This window comes from Vulpes lagopus, chromosome 7 (genome assembly GCF_018345385.1).
Source record: "Vulpes lagopus strain Blue_001 chromosome 7, ASM1834538v1, whole genome shotgun sequence".
NCBI classification, from domain to species: Eukaryota; Metazoa; Chordata; class Mammalia; order Carnivora; family Canidae; genus Vulpes; species Vulpes lagopus.
Window position 1 is genome coordinate 47,909,325 of NC_054830.1, and position 20,426 is coordinate 47,929,750.

At 37.5% G+C, this 20,426-nt stretch overlaps 1 protein-coding gene across 7 annotated transcripts in view; it reads left to right on the top strand.

Annotated features, from left to right (window-relative positions):
• The window catches only part of GRM7 (glutamate metabotropic receptor 7), an 828,976-nt gene that overhangs the window by 757,627 nt on the left and 50,923 nt on the right, over positions 1-20,426 (top strand). For 6 of the 7 annotated variants that reach the window (XR_005989125.1, XR_005989127.1, XR_005989126.1 and 3 more), the window contains exon 9: positions 15,040-15,286. Coding sequence is in view for 4 of the 7 variants with exons in the window: in XM_041764566.1 (XP_041620500.1) it covers positions 15,040-15,286 (247 nt within the window). In the remaining 3 variants the exon portion in view is untranslated. Of the gene's footprint in view, positions 1-15,015; positions 15,287-20,426 lie in introns of those variants that run through there. The other variant, XM_041764568.1, reaches the window with a different exon arrangement.

Here is a 20,426-nt window from a genome sequence, read left to right on the forward strand (position 1 = left end):
TAAATACAACCTTAAAAAAAAGAAAAAGAAAAAGAATTCCAGTTTACCTTCCTGATAATTCCCTTCCTCTCATCCCTGCAGTTTCCTTGGTCTACTCTAGCCCTTCTCAAATCAGCCAGTCATCACATAATAAACACATGTCAGCAGAACCATTAGACATTGCAACCTGTTCATGCTTCAGATAATATTTACATGACATTTGCATATTACTTATTTTTCATTTCTTTTATTCCTGCCTGCTCAAGCACACCTTTTATAATTTGGGCCATCTCCCTGAGTGTAAGCATCTGCACAATTGAGGGGAAGACAGTAATGCTGCATCCTCTTGACAAGAAGCTGGATTTGGCATGGAAATTGGACATAGTTTCAATCACATGCAGATGATATTCACACATTATTCTTAGTAGGGAATATGGACTTAAATATAAAACACACTTATACAAATACGGAATCTATGGTAAAGAATGGGAAATTTGTCAGTTCCTTTAGAAATACTTAGAGCTGTTTGTTTTTCTATGCATTGGCAATTAAAGCCTTGGAGAATAAAAAACTAAACAGTTCTATGATTCATTCTTTTATTAAATAAGCTTTTTAGTTGAATGTGAATATAGTAGAGTGAACTTTGGTGAGGCCAAAAGACCTCAACTTACATCTTAGCTTTGCTCCTCATCACTGTGATACCCTGAACATAAAATTAAGACCTTTCTGGAAACTTGGGATTTTGACTTAATGTCTTCTGACTATATTCACTCTAAGAACAAACATCTACCCAAAATATATTTGTAGCACCACTAGGTTTTACTCATTGGGATGTTTATATTTGCACCTTACTTTAGAATTACATTTTTTTAACTGCTATCCTTCTTCACTAATTAAAAAATATATATACTTGTGAAGTCCTTTTTTTGTGACAGGTGCATTCCTGCCACTATAAAGCTTAAATTCTAGTAGGAGACGAAGAGTTGGGATAAATGAATCCATAATTATGTTGACCATTACTGATTATAATATGTACAATGAATAAAAAGAATAGACTGCAGTGAAAGAACATCATGGAAGGAGAAAACTCAAGTTCGTAGAGCAGCAGGTAATCACAGAAAGTGTCAGAGATAAATGCATGGAAGTTGAACCTAACAGATGAGTTAAGAGTTATCTGGGTGAAGAACTCAGGAAAAAAAAATTCTGGGCAGGGAGAATGGTGTGTGCTCAGTCCCTTTGCTGGAAATGAGCTCAGGGCATTCAAGAATGCCAATGTAGATTAATCATATTCAAGAGAGACTAGTTAACAAGTTTGAAATGTAGCCAGGCCAGGTACCAAAAAGCAATGGAAAGTCTTTGAAAGATGTTTTACTGGGGACTGTGTGATCTGATTTGCAGTCTTTATAAAGACATTCTGGTTACTCTGTACAGAGTTGGTCAAAGGGAGCCAAAAAATGAGTGTAGTAAAACCAGTTGGGATGGTACTATAGCACCCCAGGAACAATGTGAAAGTGCATCATATCCTCATTACCATCATCATTGTTGCTAAATTTGAGAACTTACAAATGGCAACCACTGTTCTCTGTACTTAGATGTGTTAATTGATTAAACATTTAAGATGGGGTAGGGGGTCCAGGGGGAAGAGAAAGGAAAAGATTCTAGAAATATTTTATAGATAATATTAGCCAACTAGCTAATGGCCTTAATATAAAGGGTACAAAGTGAGGGAACTGCAAGTATTCAAGAATAACCTAATTTATGCAACCAGGTAGATGGAAGTAACACTTCCCTGAGATGAGGAAAATTAGGGCAGAAACAGGTTTGGCAGAGAAAGCTCTGCTTTCAATGTTACGTGAGATGTCTGTTTAATTGTGTCAGCAGCCCCATGAGGATGGCAAAGGTGATGATCCCTACATTAAAGATAATAAACATCTAGTGGCATATAAATGAGAATAACCTTCTCAGAGCCCTCTGCTGCAGGGTACTCTGACATGTGGGCCCGAAATCTCTGTAGACATCAATGAATAAGCTATGGAGGAGACCTTTCATGTCTTACTTCCTTCCCATAGCATATGGTGATTCCATAAGCTAAGACCGAAGAGAGAATTTCCTTTAAAAGTATGTTTTAAGATTTCATTCATCCATCTTTCTTAGAATTATAATCAAACTGTGACACAGTTTCAAGACTCAGATGAAACAGTAGACTTTAAGATTTTTTTTCTTAAATTATTATACATGAACCTAGATATTTTGGAGGGTGTGGAGAGATAGGAATCCACTCAGATGCTTGTTGCTTAACCATTTTATGGAACTCTTTTGTGGTTTCTAAAGAAGAAAAAATGTTTTAAGGAGTGATTTAGGAATTCCAAGTAGGAATAAATGCAGGCTAGAGGCTTGGAGAGGAAATCTTAACCACAAAAATAAATGAGGGTGAAGGACTGGCTTTTGTGTGGTCAGCTAGATTTAAATCAGAGCTCATTGGCATTGAGAGAGATGAAGCTAGTATAAATAAATGCCTGTGTCCTACCACTCCCAAAGGGGTCCTGAGATCTAAACAAGCTAATATCACTTCAAATCTCTTAGAAAAATTTTTAGCCAGTCTACCTTTTTTTTTTTTTTTTAAGATACTTCAAACTCACTCTAGGGTTTATGCATTTTTTGATGTTATTTAGAGTGGTACTCTCCTGGGGTTTTCTTAAAATGAGGTAAAATGTAAAAAATGATCCCTTAGTTCCTCATTCCTCTTATTTCCTCCCACCCAACCCATCCCATGTCCTTTCATTTCTCCTTACTAAAATTATCTCTCACCTGTCCTTTTTTTGTCTTGTTCATTGCTATTACACTTTCTAAAGAAGGTGGATTCATTAAGTGATCTTTAGTGATACTTCTGAAAAATCCCAGGAAAGATCAAAATTGCAAAACTAAAATGCACATATGGTCTGAGTTAAGTCAAAGTCATCAGGTTTTGTCAAATAAAAACAAAAACAAAATGCATGCTTCACTGCGTTGTCATAGCAACCATTTCTTTTTTCTTTTTTCATTAGAAAGAGACAATTAGATGTTAGCTTCGTGTTAGGGCAGCCCCGGTGGCTCAGCAGTTTAGTGCCGCCTTTAGCCCAGTGCATGATTCTGGAGACCCAGGATTGAGTCCCAGGTCAGGCTCCCAGCATGGAGCCTGCTTCTCCCTCTGCCTGTCTCTGCCTCTCTCTGTGTCTCTCATGAATAAATAAACAAAATCTTAAAAAAAAAAAAATAACCTGGTGTTAGTGCAAGCTTTTTAAAAGAAAAAATCTTTCAAAAGGGACGGTGTTGCTGATTTTCATTGCTACTTCTGGCTCCAATGGAGTCATTATTGGCAATTATTTTACTTACTCACTTATTTATTGGTGAACACATGAAAAAGGGTTTAAGAAATGTAGGTGGCAACCTCCAGGACAACATAGTCATTTCTTCCCTTGGGCCAATTTGGAAAGTACATTTTATAGACAGTGTAAGTCCATGAGAATGTCACATTTGCTCCTTCCTGCCAGGTACCCTCTTGACTCTCTGCTCTATGGAAGAAGGACAAGGGATGGAGCCAAAGACTGCAAATACAATGTCTACTTCCTTATCACTAAGACATACTTTCCTAACAATATCATTATCAACTAAGTCATTTGTATTGCCCGCCCATTCCCCCCCCACACACACCACAGTGCCAGGCAAGGATAAAATATAAACAGACATGCTTCTTGGTGGAGGAGACAGTTATTTATCACACACACACACACACACACACACACACACACACACAAATATGAATCTTATGGTTGCTTTGAGAGTTTATAACATGATGCTATTACCTAGTTCTGATTAGAAAAAACTTGGCTGAAGAAGTGATACTTGCATGAATCTTTAAAAAATAAATAAAACTAGGTAGGTGGGGGTGGGGAAACATTCCAGGGAAAGGAGAAAGCATATACAAAGGCCCTGTGGCAGACTAGAGCATGGCATCTTAGGAATATGAAAGTGGCTAGGAGGCAGAGAGAGATGATGAGCTGTGAAATAAAGATGAATACATTCCTTTGAATTTGGCTTCAGTTTGTCAAATGAATGAAGACCATCTCATTCATCAAACATATATTGAACCTGTTCCTTATGCCAGGCATGATGGTGCAAAGATAAATGAACCATGGTCCCTGCCTTTGATTTGCTCACTTCTGACTATTCTTTTTCCTCCTTGATTTCCACAAAATATTCTGGTTCTCTCCCTATTATTTGAGACAATTTATCTCTATGTTTTACCTCCTCTATTTATTAGCTCTGAAATGCCATGTCTAGGCCAGAGGAGTACCCCAGGTCCAGGGCTAGAGAAAGAAGTGAAACCACTGAAATTGCTAGAGGAAAAAGTATTTGAAAAAATGGAAAGCAATTATGATTGTTCAGAGACAAAGAGCCTCTGGACATGGTTACATTATCCCGTGCTACACAGACATAAATTTTATCAGCACAACACTCCGACTGGAGCTTTAGCGTTGAAGAAGTATGACCACTTACAAGTCATTTCTTCCTTGTTATAGCTGGGGTAGATGCCATTACTCACCTCATATTGTAAATAGCAATATTTAAGCTTAGAAAGGCTAAGGGAGGTGGTCAAGATCTCCCTGGTATTAGTAAGCAGCAGAGCCTGCATCCAAATCCAGAATTCCTGACTGTAATTCCAGTGCACTAGTCACACATTTTACTGCTCTTGGCTGCACAGTATCTATCTCCTGCCCTGTATTTATTCATTTGTTCAGCTGTTATGAACTGGACACTTACTATGTTCCAGGACCTATAGACCTATTGAAGGGTATGGTTCATGCCTTCATTGGCAGGGGGGAGGGGGGATGGTTGGGGTGGGTGGAGGGAGGATAGTCTAGTGACAGGATACCTATGAAATAAATACTTGAATGAATAACCACAAATTGTGATTAATGTAATGAAGTGGCATGATACGTTCTATGAGCAAGCAAGAGAAGAAGGTCACCATTTACATCTGAGAGTCAGAGGAGGAAGACTGAGACCTGAAAGGCAGGTAGGAGGCAGTCAGGTAAAGATGAGTGGGAATAGCATCTGAGGCAGATGGAATAGCATGTTCAAAAGCTTTGAGGATGGACAGAGCATTGCATATTTGAAGGATTTCCTACTTGCCGATTTCCTTGGACCATGTTGAGGATTTTATCTTTATTCCAAGTATGATGGGAAATTAAGCAAATGTAGCAGGATAGCTGAAGCCACTAAAAGTACTGTCCTCAGCATTGAGTTGTAAAAAGAAATGACACCTGGGAAAAAACCTCTCATGTCTGACAAGGAGCCTAAGAAGGTTAAGAGGACAAACTTGGAGCAGGTGATTATAGAGGCCAGACTATAAGCTCTAAGAGTGAGTAGAAAATAGCAGTTTGAGGTCTCTGACACAAGACTTTGCAAGTAGAGGCAAAGCAAAAGGGATCTTGTGAAGTCAGGATTAAAATCATGAACCATCCAGTTCATACTCCTTAGCCAGGCTCACTCCCTTTCACAATATTTCTCTTGACAGAATGGTTATTATTTCCCTGCCCAATTTCTGAGCCTTCATTGTTCCAGTTAGGGCCATAGGTTGAGCAAATATTTGTTGACAATTTTGAGTAAAGTTTCATTGTAGTTATTTGGGCTCCTTTGGGGCATAAACCATGACACAGCTAAGGGCCCTGATGAGGAATTCAGAGCATAAGATACCCTTGGATGGGCCATTCAGCTGGCCTAAGTTCCAGCTATTGAAGTGTTTTGTCCATCAGCCAAGGGCAACACTTGGCACATACTCTAATGGGTGCCGCAACATGCTACACAGCATGGCACTGGTTTGGAGGCCTGCATTCACCCACATGCCCATCACCACACTGGTGCTGTGCAAAAGCAGGGAGCTAAAGATGGTACATGTTAAACTATGAGTGAATGGAAGGGGAAATGAATTTCAAAAGCAGAAAGAAAGGTTCCACAGCCCAGTCCAAAAGGAACAGAGGAAGAGCAACAAAAATAACAGCCAGCACTAGAAAGATAAAAGAGAAAGCTGTATGATTAAGATAATCAAAACTTGTCAAAGTTCAACAGAAAGCCATTGTCAATGGCTTTGAAAACTGAGATAAGAATGCATTTTATTTTAGTTAAGAGCCTGACTTTGTCTTCTTGTCAATGACATTCTTGGGTCCAGTTTCAACAAACACTTCACAAATCCAACTTAAAACACATTGACTATACCAAGTAATGCAAAGATTATATCTTTCTTTTAGTTATTAATTTGACATCAGTTTTTTTTTCATTTGATTTCTATCTCATGTTCATTAGAACTATAAAGATGACTTTGAAAGTTGGCAAGATGAGACAGCTTTGCGCTCACAGAAATGGGAGTATTCCAAATGACAACATTAGAAACAGAATACTTTAGGGGCACCTGGGTGACTCAGTCAGTTGAGCATCTAACTCTTGATTTCACCTTAAGTCATAACAGGGTCATGAGATCAAGTCCCTCATCCGGATCTGTGCTCAGCAGGCAGTCTACTTTAGATTCTCCTCTCCCTCTTCCTCTGCCCCTCAACCCCTCACAAAATGGAATAATTTTTTTTTAAATAAAGCAACAGAATAGTTTAAATACAACTTTTTAAAAGTCTACTTGGGGATCCCTGGGTGGCGCAGCAGTTTGGCGCCTGCCTTTGGCCCAGGGCGCGATCCTGGAGACCCGGGATCGAGTCCCACGTCGGGCTCCCGGTGCATGGAGCCTGCTTCTCCCTCTGCCTGTGTCTCTGCCTCTCTCTCTCTCTCTCTCTCTCTCTCTCTGTGTGACTATCATAAAAAAAAAAAACCTTCTAAAAAAAATAAATAAAAGTCTACTTGGTTTATTTGCAAAGTAATATAGAACATCATCATATTTTACCTAATGTATTCCCCAGCAAGGTGCAAACATTTTCACATTGTAAGAAAGAATTTGAGGTTGCCTCCTACAAAAAGGCTGTTAGGTTTACTCTTGATGAATGTGGCCAAGGGTTCAAGGGAGCCAATGGAATTTGGCAGAAGTGTGTCTCTCCAGGCTGACTGTGGAGAAAACACTTTGCCTTTGTATGTTAAATCACTGCAAGGTAGTGACCTAACAATTGTAGGGCTCTCATCCCAGCAGGAATGGTAAATATCCTTCTAGATAACACAACAGGGTGAACAACGTCAGTATTGGCTTTATATAAAAGAGCAAATCTTCTGCCTTGTAGTTATAGGGGGAAAATATCTTGAAATCAAAATTGAGGAGTCAGATGGCCGGTGGAGGAAAGAAATTCATATGCCCAGCAAAATCATAAGTGACTGCCTGGAAGAACTGGCTATTGAGGTGGCCTGGACCTCTTGAGGATGTTATAGGGAGCAAAGCAGTGAACTTCCCAAGCATGTGGTCAGTTTTATTAACAGCATCTCACTGGAATAGACACAGCACCAGGCTTCTCCTCAAAAGAGCAAAGAACTGAGATGTAGGTGATTTCAAGCATGATATCTTATCTTATACTCTAGAAACTGATTCACATTCACCTGGAGTGCATGTCTTATGTCTATCCAAATAAAGAATGTAATTGTGTATAGATATAATACCAAGTCTGCCTATAAATACTAAATGACAAAAAATACAATAAAACTAGGTCTTGTCTAATAATCACCTGGTTGCCTTCATTATTTATAATTCTATGCCAGACATCTATCTACTAAATGTGGCCTATACTATTTGGTGTGTATATCTCGTTAGATATATCCCACTTCCCTCTATCCTTCCTTCCCTCTCTCCCTCCCTCTTTATTAGCTAATTACAGATATGAGGTCTAAAAAGAAGAGCATGAAAATTATCTACAGATGAGGGGGCCATCTACTTTAAAAAATACACTTATATTTCCTGAGCACCCACCATATGCTAGGCACTGTGCACTACTTTTCACACACAATACCCTTTAAACTTCAAATGGTGAGATGATCTCCATAGTAGTGGTAGAGTGAAGTGGGTTTATATATCAGAGACTCTGGTAACAAACTGCTAGGGTCTGAATTTTAAATCTGTCACTTGCCAGAGGTGAAGTAGCTTGCCCAACATCACCAACCAACCATCAGAGACCAAGATTTGAAATCAATTCTAATAACAACACTTTCTAGAAGATTAAGCTCTCTCTACCCCAAAAAAACAATATCTTTCCCTCATAATTATAATGAATCCTTTTGTCATCATGCATTACTTGATAACTAAGCCAAGAGTCCTCAATGTCTCGACCCTCCAGATGTCTGAGAAGTCCTAATTGCAAACATTCTGTCCCATTCCCAAATATATGCCATTATTTTTTTCCATCAAAAACATGGTTACTCTAATTAGAAAGCAAGGGGTACAGGTGGTAAAGATAGAAATATTGGTCTTACCTGCCAGGAACTTTCATTTCAATTCAGTCATATGAATGTTGCAAGCATCTGTCAGGTAATAATGTACCCTTCCTCTTTTCTGGGACTCATCAGACATACTTTTCATTTTTATTACCCAGACTTTGGGATGTCGTGAGGATTATGAAACGTTCCCTCCCCACCTGAAGATTCCATAAAGGCCTTCTTGTCCCAATTCTCAACTGTCACTTGGGGATGCACAAAATTTATTATTTCTCATAAAAGAGTCAATGACATATAAAATGGGAGTTTTAGAATCCTTTCAAACAAAAGAGAAGCAAATTTAATGAAATGCCTCTTCTTCAAAAGGGCTATGATTCAGATTTCATAAGAAAGATCATCATTTTGAAATGTACTATGATAATATGAAGGAAAATGGCATAGAACATTATTTTATGTTATAGCCAATTAATAAATCAGTGGTACTAATACACTTGATCGAGTAGTTGCTACATGCTATACACCCTTCTGTGTCTTTCACAATGGTCAACCCATTTGGTCCCAAAAACTTGCTAAGAGAGGTACTATTATTATCTCTACTCTAGAAATAAGGAAATAGGGGCACACAAATAATCACAAAAATAATGGTGATAATATAGACTACAAATAAGAGCTTTTCTCAAAATAGTGTTGAATTCCAAGGGTATTTATGGTACCTAATACTTGCTTCAAGTGCAGAACTTTTTATTCAACCAGAATTTAGTAAGTGTACAATTTGTAGCAGATACTATGTTTATTATACAGTTGATTCTGCTATAATGTGACATAAGTGTTCTCAAAAATCACCATGCTATACAAAACTGTGCAATAAAAACACAAAATTTATGGAAAAATTGAGTTATGGACAAAACACTCAAAAACATCACCAGTGATATTTTTTAAAAATCTAATAAAAATGGTGGAATGGTTTTCCACAAGTTAAATGGCTAAGCAGTGCATAAATGTTACAATAAATATGGCATTTTACCTTAAGAAAAAGGAGGTAAAGTTTGCTTGTGGAAACAGGTGCCAGAAGTATTGCTCCTTGTGATTTATTGTGAAATTGTACAAGGAGAACCAAGGCAGATGTTTGGGGGTGGGATGCATGCATTTTGTGTGTTCCCACATGGCTTGGAACAGCCAGATGTAGTTTACTGTGCTCATCTTGGGGAAGAAATCACACATGTGCAAACATGAACTTTGGGTTGGACTTAAATTGTTCCCTAACATATCATTCTGCTAGGGATGCATTGCATTTTCAAAGCAAGTGTTAAAGCACAAATAACTGGTGTACTCTTCCAAGCAGACCAAGTGAAATGCTCTTTGGAGCTGTACCTATGAGAAGGGCCAATAGGAAAACTGCCCTGACAGGAGACATAGAGAAGGGACCTCTGGATTAAGCATCAAATATAAACAAGGTGTCAGAGGTAAAACAGGTCAGCAAAGGAAATGACAAGAGGAGGAGAAAACATGGGCCAATATACATTGTGTGAAAAAGGACATGGTGAGCAGTTGATGCATGAAGAATTAGTTAGTCCTTGATTGCCACTAGAATCTGGCTCCCTGAGGGAGGGAAAATGCCTCTCATCTTCACAATGGTGTACTTAGTGTTTGGGCCAATGCAGGCATTTGGTAGTATCTCCATAAAAATGGAGAACCAATATGTGGATGAATGCACTAACAGTGGAAAAGTAAGTCTTTCACATAGCCTATCTGGAAAATACAACAGTAAATTCACAGCATGTGGTCATGAGTGGGTCTGACACTATGAGATAGTCCCAGGATGATTCTTCTTCTTCTTCTTCTTCTTCTTCTTCTTCTTCTTCTTCTTCTTCTTCTTTTTAGATTTTGTTTGTTTGTTTGTTTATTCATTTATTTATTTATTTATTAAAGAATGAATGAGCAGAGGGAACAGCAAGCAGAGGGAGAGGGAGAAGCAGGTTCCCACTGAACAGGGAGTCCTGTGCATGGCTCTATCCCATGACCCCGGGATTATGACCCAAACCAAAGGCAGCCACTTAACTGACTGAGCCACCCAGGTGTCTCCCCAGGACTCTTCTAATACAGTATTTTTACAGATAAAGATGGTAATTCATTAGTATAAATACATTATTAGATCACTTGTGTACTTCTAAGGACATCAGTGGTGATGTTGAGAGTATTTTGATGAACTCAAAAATCTGAAATTAAGCTTTTCTTGATCCATTTTTGTATCTGCCTCTATGACGTATAACTTTTTTTCCTTACTTCTTTTTCTCATAATTCTTTGGACAGTATCTCAAATACCATGATGTTCAAAGCCTGAAGCCTGTCACTATTACAACTATTAACAGCTTGCCTTGAAATCTTTCAAAATAGTGTTTAATTACACTGATTCTGAAATTTATGCAGAAAAGTTGACAAATTTCAAAGTTTCTCAAGAGCACTATCTAACCACTTTTCCAATTTCTAACTACCTTAGCAGTAAAAAGTTAGACAAGGAGAGCTCAAGTAACCGTAGTTGCTACACCATCTTACAGAACAATAATGGCATCTCACAATATGGGTTAGCATTTTACCCGATAATAAACTTAGACCAAGATGAGGAAGATTCAGGTAGGCTTTGTCTGGCATTAAATTAAGCATATACTTGTATATTCAACAATTGCTTGCTGGTACATTTCAGTCAGACCAGAGGTGAATATGCCTGGTGTTTTAGACACTACAACCTAATTAGTCAATAAGACATGAAAATGTTTAAAATATATGAAAATGGTTACAGAGGAAGTCTCATCTTGAGATGTACCCCCCCAACAACCTAATCTAAATAAATATTAAGCAGAGTATAAATAGTTATAGTTATAATAATAAGTAGTTAACATTTCATGGGTACATATTTCCTAGGCATTATGCTAAGCATTTTCCATATATTAATCAGATCTTAAAAACAACTATATGAGGTAGGAATCATTATTGTCTTCATTTTATAGGTGAGGAAACCGAGGGGCAGAGAGAAGAGCTATAGCCTTAAATTCTATGGATTAGAATTTAAAATAACCACTGTTCTATAATATATGCAAAGCTCCTTGTTGGCTTGTCTGTGAATTCCTTGCCTGAATGCTTTTTGGCTGTATAAGCTGAATTATATATGATGGGTGTTAGAAAAGCCACATTCAGTCAAGGAACAGAAACTAGATTCTGGAAATTCACTTAGGATGATGATGAAGTTAAGGCTTAATTTATCAAAACACATGGAAATTCCAAGGTAATCTGCGTCCTTCGCACAGGCCTGAGTCATTGAGGATTGGCCTAGGTGGGGAGACTTAACTCCACTGGGGATGGTCCTCAGAGAGCCAGAATAGAATGAGGGTTAGTTGAATGCCAGCCCTGGGGAGAGCTTGATCTCAGTAAAACTATGTATCAAGGGCCTCTATCTCTTGATGGAAAGGGACCAACAAGGATAACCAATTCTTTGACATTGCTAAAGAAATTATAAAGAAGATAAAATATTTTCAAATACCCACAGTTAAATACACAGGGTAATGTATTTTACAATAAGCATCAGGTAAAACAGAAACAGCTTCAACACTAAAATAAATACATTATAATTTGTTAAAAGAATGTACTATAAGTTGATGGTGGAATAAACACAGTCAAAAGGTGAGCCTCCCACCAAAAGCCAGAGAGACAGTGACTTAAATCCTCTCCTAGGGCTTGGTGGCATCAAATCCTTGTGGACCAATACCTGTGTGATCCCTATAGACGAAAGCCTTCATATCTTCATACCTATATACTTATTCCAAAATACTTTTATTGTATTGCTGGGTCTGATCCTAAGTACTTTACCAACCCTTACTCATTTAATTGTCAAAGCAACATTATAAGTAGCTACTGTTATTATCATTCCCATTTATAGATGCAAAAGCTGAGGCATAGATACCCAGATTATTTGCCCTGGGTCACAGAACTAGCAAATGGAAATTGAACTCAGGCTAGCTTCAGAACACTCATTTTTAAACACTATGGAGTATAAAGAGGAAATGTGGGAGTAGGAATTTGGTCAGTGGCATTCATGTTGGTTTTCACATACTTCTGAAGTGTCACTAGAGACTGCAAAACTTTCAAAACAAAATATCAAGTCTCTATGGGCTCTAGTTTGAGAATAATGGAATCAAACACTCCATAAAATGAACATCATAGCTTTTGAGGTCTTAAGTTGCTAAGTAGTCTTGTTAAGAAAAAGTGTATACACACACATACATAAGCATATGTACATACATAATTTACAGTTATGTTTAAATAATAAACAAACTATGGATTATTTATTCAACTGCAAAATTTGCTCATGAGCAGAGAAACAAAACTGAAGGTCACATAAGTCAAATTATATTATTTTCTTTTTTGGACTGCTAAACCATGGTTTGCAAAGTCCTCATTAGTAGGATGACAGCAGGGATCATGAAGGAAGGAAGGAACAGTGCCTAGCTCCATAAAGCCATGTGACCATGATAAGCCTTTCTTAAATACCATAGGTTAGCATAGTGGAATGGAGCTCAAAGTCTAAAAGTATTCCAATAGGAAAAGATGAGCTTTTAAAATATGGTCTGATTCACAACTGAAAGGATCATTAATTCAATATTGTTTTGTCTTTCTATTTTACATTCATTATGTATTATACAGTTAGCCGCTGGCAGCTCCTTAAAACCATTCAAAGACATGCACATTCAAATTAATGTTTGTTGGAAAACTGTATTCCTTCCACACAAGATGGCAAAGTGTCTTTTAATTTCTTTACCAGAGCCTCAGCTTGAAAAATAATACAGCAATATCCAGGCAGCTAAGAGGTCTGATAGAAATTCTTGTATGTTTAGAGAAAGACTGTATAACCACTGAGTCACAGGTAGGAAAAAGGCACCCATTATACAAACAAATGAGCTCATCTATCATGTTTATTTAAGTCCTATTGTTTGTCAATACTGTAGGCACAACCATGCACCACAGACACTTATTCCTGCTTTCATGATCAGAGAGAGATGGGTAGTCAAATGATTAGGGCAAAGCATATAAAATTACAAGTGGAGACCAATGATATAGAGAAAACAGTTCTTTGAGTGTATAAGTAAAGAAGCTGGCCTAGACTGGGGGCTATTGGTGAGGGAAGCCTAGGATGGATGTTCTAAGAAGCGGAGAAAAATCATTCCATACAGAAGAAAGCAAAAATAAAGAAATATCACATGTATGAAAGGTTCTATGGTTGAATGAATACATCTTTAAGACGTAAAGGAGTGCCCATATGGATGGTGGCCTGGGGAGAAGAGTAGGAGGGAAAAGTGGTGGCAAATTAGTCTGAAAAAATTGCCAGGGGACAGACCACATGGGGCCTTGTAGACTCCATCAAGGATGGGGATTTTATCCTCTGATCAGTGAGAAGGCATAGTTATGGAATACCATGATTGAATAAATGTATCATCAGCTTTCCACTGACACAAAAGGCCACGGTATCTATTCATTTTTTAATGTAATAGAAGTTCTATTAATGAATGAATGTATCCATTTATTTATTGCATTACTAGGGTATGATTAACAAAAACTATATATGTTTAGGTTCATACAACATGATCCTTTTTAAAGCATACAATGTGATGTTTTAATGTTTGTATAGTTGAGAAATGACTACCACATCAAGTTAATTAACACATCCATCACCTCACATTTAATCTAGCCTTTAGAAATCATGTAAAAGGCCCTACCTAAATATATAGAGGTGGGGCTCCAGATCACAAAAGAAGGCACTTCATAAACACAACTGGACCAGGCAAGTTGTCTATAGCTTTCACCTTACTGATCTTACAACTCCTCATACCCCTCAACCAACATCTTTTGAAGTTTATAACCAAGGTAGTGATTTAACACACTGCACAGTAAGTGAATTGTTGTTTACTGATTTTTTAAGGGAGCAAAAGGAGACAAGGACAGTTATGGAGACACCATCCAAACCACAAATAACACAGTGTCAGGAGAGTTGTGCACCCTATTGGCAATTTGTCAACCTAAAGAGACTGGACAAGCCAGCATCACCAGATCTTGGGCCCTTGCTATCAGTGTTTTGTAAATGAGAACTGAGCAAGAAGGGCTTACTTTTCAGGGAAACCTAACTCACTATTCTGTAGGTATGGTGAAGGTAAACAGTTAAAAAAATACAAGAAGGGATATATACTAACAAATTTTCAAAGGTCCCAGAGTGTGTAGCAAGAAATCACGTGGTGCTAATTCTTTTATGTATATACGGAGGATAAAAAATAAGCAGCCTTACTTAAGATTACACACTTCTGTGATTTTCATGTCTTTATATTCATCTGCCATTCTGATTGAAAATACTTCAAGTCTGCTTACTACTATGAACTTCTATGTAAGAGACTTCTCCAGGGCAAGCATGTACACAGATTCACCCAAAGGCATTCAATCAATTAATACATGTAAACACTCTCAGATAAATCTGCCCAGTCGTTCTGATTTCCTTTAATGAGAAGGCCCTAGAAAGGGCTATGATTTCTCTCCTAGCCAAAGTCATTCTTGATGTCACGTTAAGTATTCAGACTTCTTTTGCAGTCATTTTATTTGTAATAGTGTCTTGTGTGTTGTGTCTCCTAGCTCTACATACAAACTACCACACTTACAATCTCCATGAACCTAAGTGCATCAGTGGCTCTGGGGATGCTATACATGCCGAAAGTGTACATCATCATTTTCCACCCTGAACTCAATGTCCAGAAGCGGAAGCGAAGCTTCAAGGCGGTAGTCACAGCAGCCACCATGTCATCGCGGCTGTCACACAAACCCAGTGACAGACCCAACGGTGAGGCAAAGACAGAACTCTGTGAAAACGTAGACCCAAACAGTAAGTAACTTTCCTTTCCTTTCAAATTGCCCTCCTACATCAGGAAACTCTAGGAACTGTGGTATGAACTTGCCTTTCTTTGAAGAAATATGACGTCCATTCTTGTCTTTATGGAGTGGGTTCCTGGGTGAATGCTAACTTTTGCTCTTAAGAGTTTGTCTTATTCTTGCCCCCATTTCATTTTTGCTGCCTTTTAGGAAAAAAAAAAAACTTTCAGAGGCTCTGCTTCTAAAGTATGAAATCTCCCTCTTCCCTTCCTTCTTGTTCATTGGTACCAAACTGTCCACTTGGCATAAACATACCTGTCAGGTTGTGAACAACCTTTCTTGCTCTCTTCATGTCAGGGGAACAACTTCCCAGTAGGGAAACTTTAACACCTGATTGAACTGTAGCAGTGGGAATAAAACTAGAATATTTAATAACTTAGAAAGTAAAACTTCTTTTTACTGGAACATGAATGTGGAGAAAAATTATGATTCTATCCTAAGCAAGCTTTCTAGAAACAAGAAAAGCCCCAAGTATATAGATTGTAACAACCCCACATGGGAAAAACCTCTACAGCAGAATTTCATCGCATGAAAGACAAAATATTAGGGAGGAGATTAAGGGTGAAATGTTATATATAATATGCTATATCGCAGTATGTTGCATATCTGCAACCCCAGAGTAGCCTCTCGTCACCCCTGAAAATGACTCCAAAAAGATACAGATACCACTTTGTAAGAAATCAAGACAGTTTAACTAGAGGTTAAACACAGAGAATTCTCACTTGCCAATTTTACTAACAATAAGGCAATAGGACTGCATTTTAAATTAATAATACTACTTTCAGGATTTGTTTTCAAGGAACAAGTTGACCAGTTCCAAATAGAATGGCAGATTCAAGTGTTCATAATACTTTCTGTTTTAGAAAGTAGAGGAGGATTCAGGTTGTCCATCAAATCCTGTAAGACATTTTTCAGTTGTTATGAACTGATTTTGTCACAGCAAAAGCTTCTCGCCAAGCAGAAAGGAATCCCTACTCTAAATACTCTGAGGTAATCTTTTATGCTCTGCAAGTAAGAGAGAGATCTTTGAAGAGCAAGAGGTAACAGAGTTTGTTCCCAACAAACACTGTGCAAAGATCCATGATCTTGACTCATCTCCATTTCTAAACAGTTGGCTGAGTGACTATTGTGAAACTCTTTGAGAATATGTAGACAGGGGCACAAAGGCTTGTTGACAATATTGTGGGCTTCACTTTGAACTTTTAATAGAAGAAATTCTGGGACAAGGCAAGAGGAAGGACAAAGACTATACAAGACAAAGGAGAAGCAGAATGAATGTGTAGGGTATCTTCCTGTGTTTTCAAAGAAAATGGTCAATTGAGAGGAAGGAAAGTGGATGGTGAATCCCGTGATATTTGATGTGACGTCAGAAGAGGCTTTGGGTTAAGACAGACCTGGGTTCAAATCCCAACCACTCCACTTCCCAGTTGTGTGGCTTTGAGAATCATTGAGCTATCCTAAAGCTCAGCATCTTCATGTTTAAAATAGAGATACTAATATTTATGTCATAAGTGTGTCATAACATTATGCATCTAGAAAATAATACATCAACCGTTATTTCCATTTTATTCTTTAAAAGGTAGAAATTTACATTTTAAGGTGATTGATTACGTAGATGTGATGGTACATTTAGAAGCTGTATGGAGGTAGATGGAACTGATGCCCAAAAAGAAATATTTCCATGATTATTTTATGCATAAGCATCTATTTTTATGCATATTTCTGTTGATAAATATACCTGCACTTTTATACTTCTCTAATGTTTTATCCTAGGGCCCCTTACCAGACTTGCATTTTATAGAACCTTTATCCTAGAGACATTCCTTTAAGTGTTTTACATTTATATCTGAATACACACACACACACACACACACACACAGTTTAGCTAGATATGCCTAAGAATCAATAAGCAGAAAATACAGTCAAAAGTCGGTATGTATTGCAAAGAATGACCAAGTTAGAAGTTTTGAATTTGGAAAATTCAATACTTTGCTACTTAAAAATAGTTTTCAAACAACATTTCTACTATTATTAACTTTTAATGATTAGGTCCTATCCTTGTTGAGGCTGTTTTGGATATAATAATGGTTGTAAAATGCTAATACTGACACTAGTACTAATAGTAACACCAAATCTACTAATAATACTTGCATAAGCTATTCTGAAATAGGCATTATCCAAAATGCTTTGTGTGAAAGATCTCTTACCACTCACGGTACCTCTGTAGAAGGAGAATAGAAACCCAGGTTCAGTGAGATTGAGTGTCATTACCAAAGTCACACATCTACTTAGCAGCAAAGGTTGGACTGAATGAAACCCAGGTCTGACTCCCAAATCCGTACCTGCTTCTCTTTGCTGCTCTGTTCCTTAGAATGTGTCATGTCATAATTCCAAAGCAGAAATTACACTTTTGGCTTCCTCCACTGGTGATTCAGGTTGCGTATGAAGAATATAATGATATGTGTGGTAGACTCTTTAATTAAATGTGTTGGGAAATGTATTATTGCTGCTGTGTTGTCTACATGATAGGAGAAACTTGAACTCAAAGAAGGCTGCCCAGGTAGAGGCCTCATCTTACTTACTCCGAAATTTAAATAACTTATTGTCTGTGTGAATCATGACAATTACTCCATTTGGAATTCATTTGGTGCCTTTCATGAAAAAATTTTGTTGGGTTTTGTCAATGATGTTTTGGTGTCTACACAGAGCAAAAATAAACATTTCAGGGGAAAAAATGAAATCAAACAGAGTCCCTATCTTATAAGCAGTCCAAAATAATTTAAAAATTGTTTTGGTTCTTTTGATTTTGTGTAGACACTCCCTAAAACACCATAAGTAATTTGAATAGATATTTGCCTAACCATAGGAGGAGATTCATGTACCTCCAAACATTGGTGTTTCTGATCATCCAGCTCCCAAAGGTCCCCTCCAAAAAAATTAAAAGACTTTATCCACACAAAATCTGTCCAATAGAACCTTCTATAGTGGTAGAAATGTTCTAATCACATGTGGCCAATCAGCACCTGAAATATGGCTACTTAACTGGGGATAAATGCTCTTTATTTTAAATAATTTATATTTAAATATCCATCTGTGTTTGTGGCTACTATACTAGAGAGCTCATCTCTAGAAATTGATATGTCTTAATAGGCAAGGATTTTATCTAGGACACATATTGGAAATGTCTCCCAAAGTTTTAGTAGTGATGTTTACCTGGGATAAAGTCAACTTAAAGGGATGAAATATTTGAGATGAGACAAAAATGCAACCAATTAGTTATTTTAAATGATCCAAAAGGAGCCATTAATCTGGTATGATAGTGGTATCATAGTTAGTAATTATATTCAGAAAACCAGTCCTGAGCAATCCAAAAATGTATGTATGTAGGGAAAGAACAGTTATGAAAAATTTAACTCATGAAAATAAACAGTAAGATTATGTGATGTGAGAGAATATTACTATATTCTATTTAATACCAAACATAGCTCAAATATTTTCATATTTCTGAGCTTTGGTAGCAGAGACAAAGGAATTATTTGCTGAAATTAAGCTGTCTAGTTAAAAAGAAACAAAAGTGCAGACCATGTACTTGAAAAAGGAACACATCTTTCTAAAGGGGAAATTCTGTACACTATTTTCAGAGGGAGGGTATCAGAGAGGAAGTCGGGTTTATAGTATGAGCTATAAAATAAATAATGAAACAGAAATGTCCCCTTATTCATTGTTGCTCTAAACACTTAGTCTCAATGTATTTCAATCTTGAGTGTTTTCATTCTTAACAGCCCTGCTCCATCATTGCAGCTTGCCATCTGGTGCATGCACGCTTCTACTCATCCAACTGCACACTGCAACTACATGTCTACATAAATATGAATTTGCTTCTTGGCTTACTATAAGCAGAAATTAAAACTGCCCCACAACTGCCTGAGTTTTCCCCAGGAAGCTCAGTTTTCCTCTTAGGTTGCTCCTTCAGTTAAAATTTTCTTGTTTAAAAGAAAAACTTCTGTGTGGAATGCACAAAAAGTAAATCTTCTTAAAATTTTAATGTATCTATACACTACCGGCATTAGATATTCAGAGTTGGGCAAGCACTAGTTGGCTTCTGCATGGGATTGAAAAGCAGTAGGGGGTAGAGGGGATATAGCTCAGCTACTTGTTGAATTATTATTTATACAAACAAGATTTCTGTTGCTAGAGGATCAGAAGAGCTATACTTCAGATAGCTTTAGGTCTGGCCAAGATGATGCCTTCTCAACATTTCTTTCTGAGAAGAAGGGCACCTCAAGCTCTGGTTCTCACATCTGCAGTCTGAATTCAGCATGTTTCCCTGTACTTTCTATTGCTGACTTGGCAGATGTTTGTTCATGGCAAATGTGTAGATGCCAAATGAACAAGAGGACCTGGTTGTACTTGGGACATGGCTTATCGATGGCCACTAGGACTCTTTTCCAGTTGGATGAATAATATTAACTGAGGTAGCATGGCTTTATTAGGATGGGTGAATAAGAACTGCTGCCTTCCTTACCTGGACTGGTTAGAACCAGAAGATGCTCTGCAAATTATCTTCTGGTCAGATGCTCTCTTTGTAAAGGATTGCAGTACACAGTGATAAACAACCCTAAGCTACCTTTGTCCTAAACTACCATCCATTTTCTAAGCCAATGTCCCCAGGTAGTGCAGGGAAAGTACCTGCATGGATTAAAGATAGTTTAGATTCCAGAAGGTCGGTAGAAACGTTATCAGTCAGGTGGACAGCTACTCCCCCTTCTTGGATGTGGGAATGTATGACTGATTAACTGACTGACATAGAGGCTAGACATATACTAGACCAATGAGTACATTGTCTGATGAAGCATATTTTAGAAAAATAAAAATTTGTACCTAAAATAAAAAAATTAAAATAAGATATTTTAAATATAAGTTTGTATTCTGATGCTGTTTTTTTTTAAATTTTTTTACTACCATTTTTGCACCTACTATAAGGAAAACACATACATGAAATCTTGTGCTGTTCTCAAAGAAGGTGATTATTACATAAAATAAGCTGTCAATATAATGAGGTGTTTGATTAAGAAAAGAAAACTGCTCGAAAA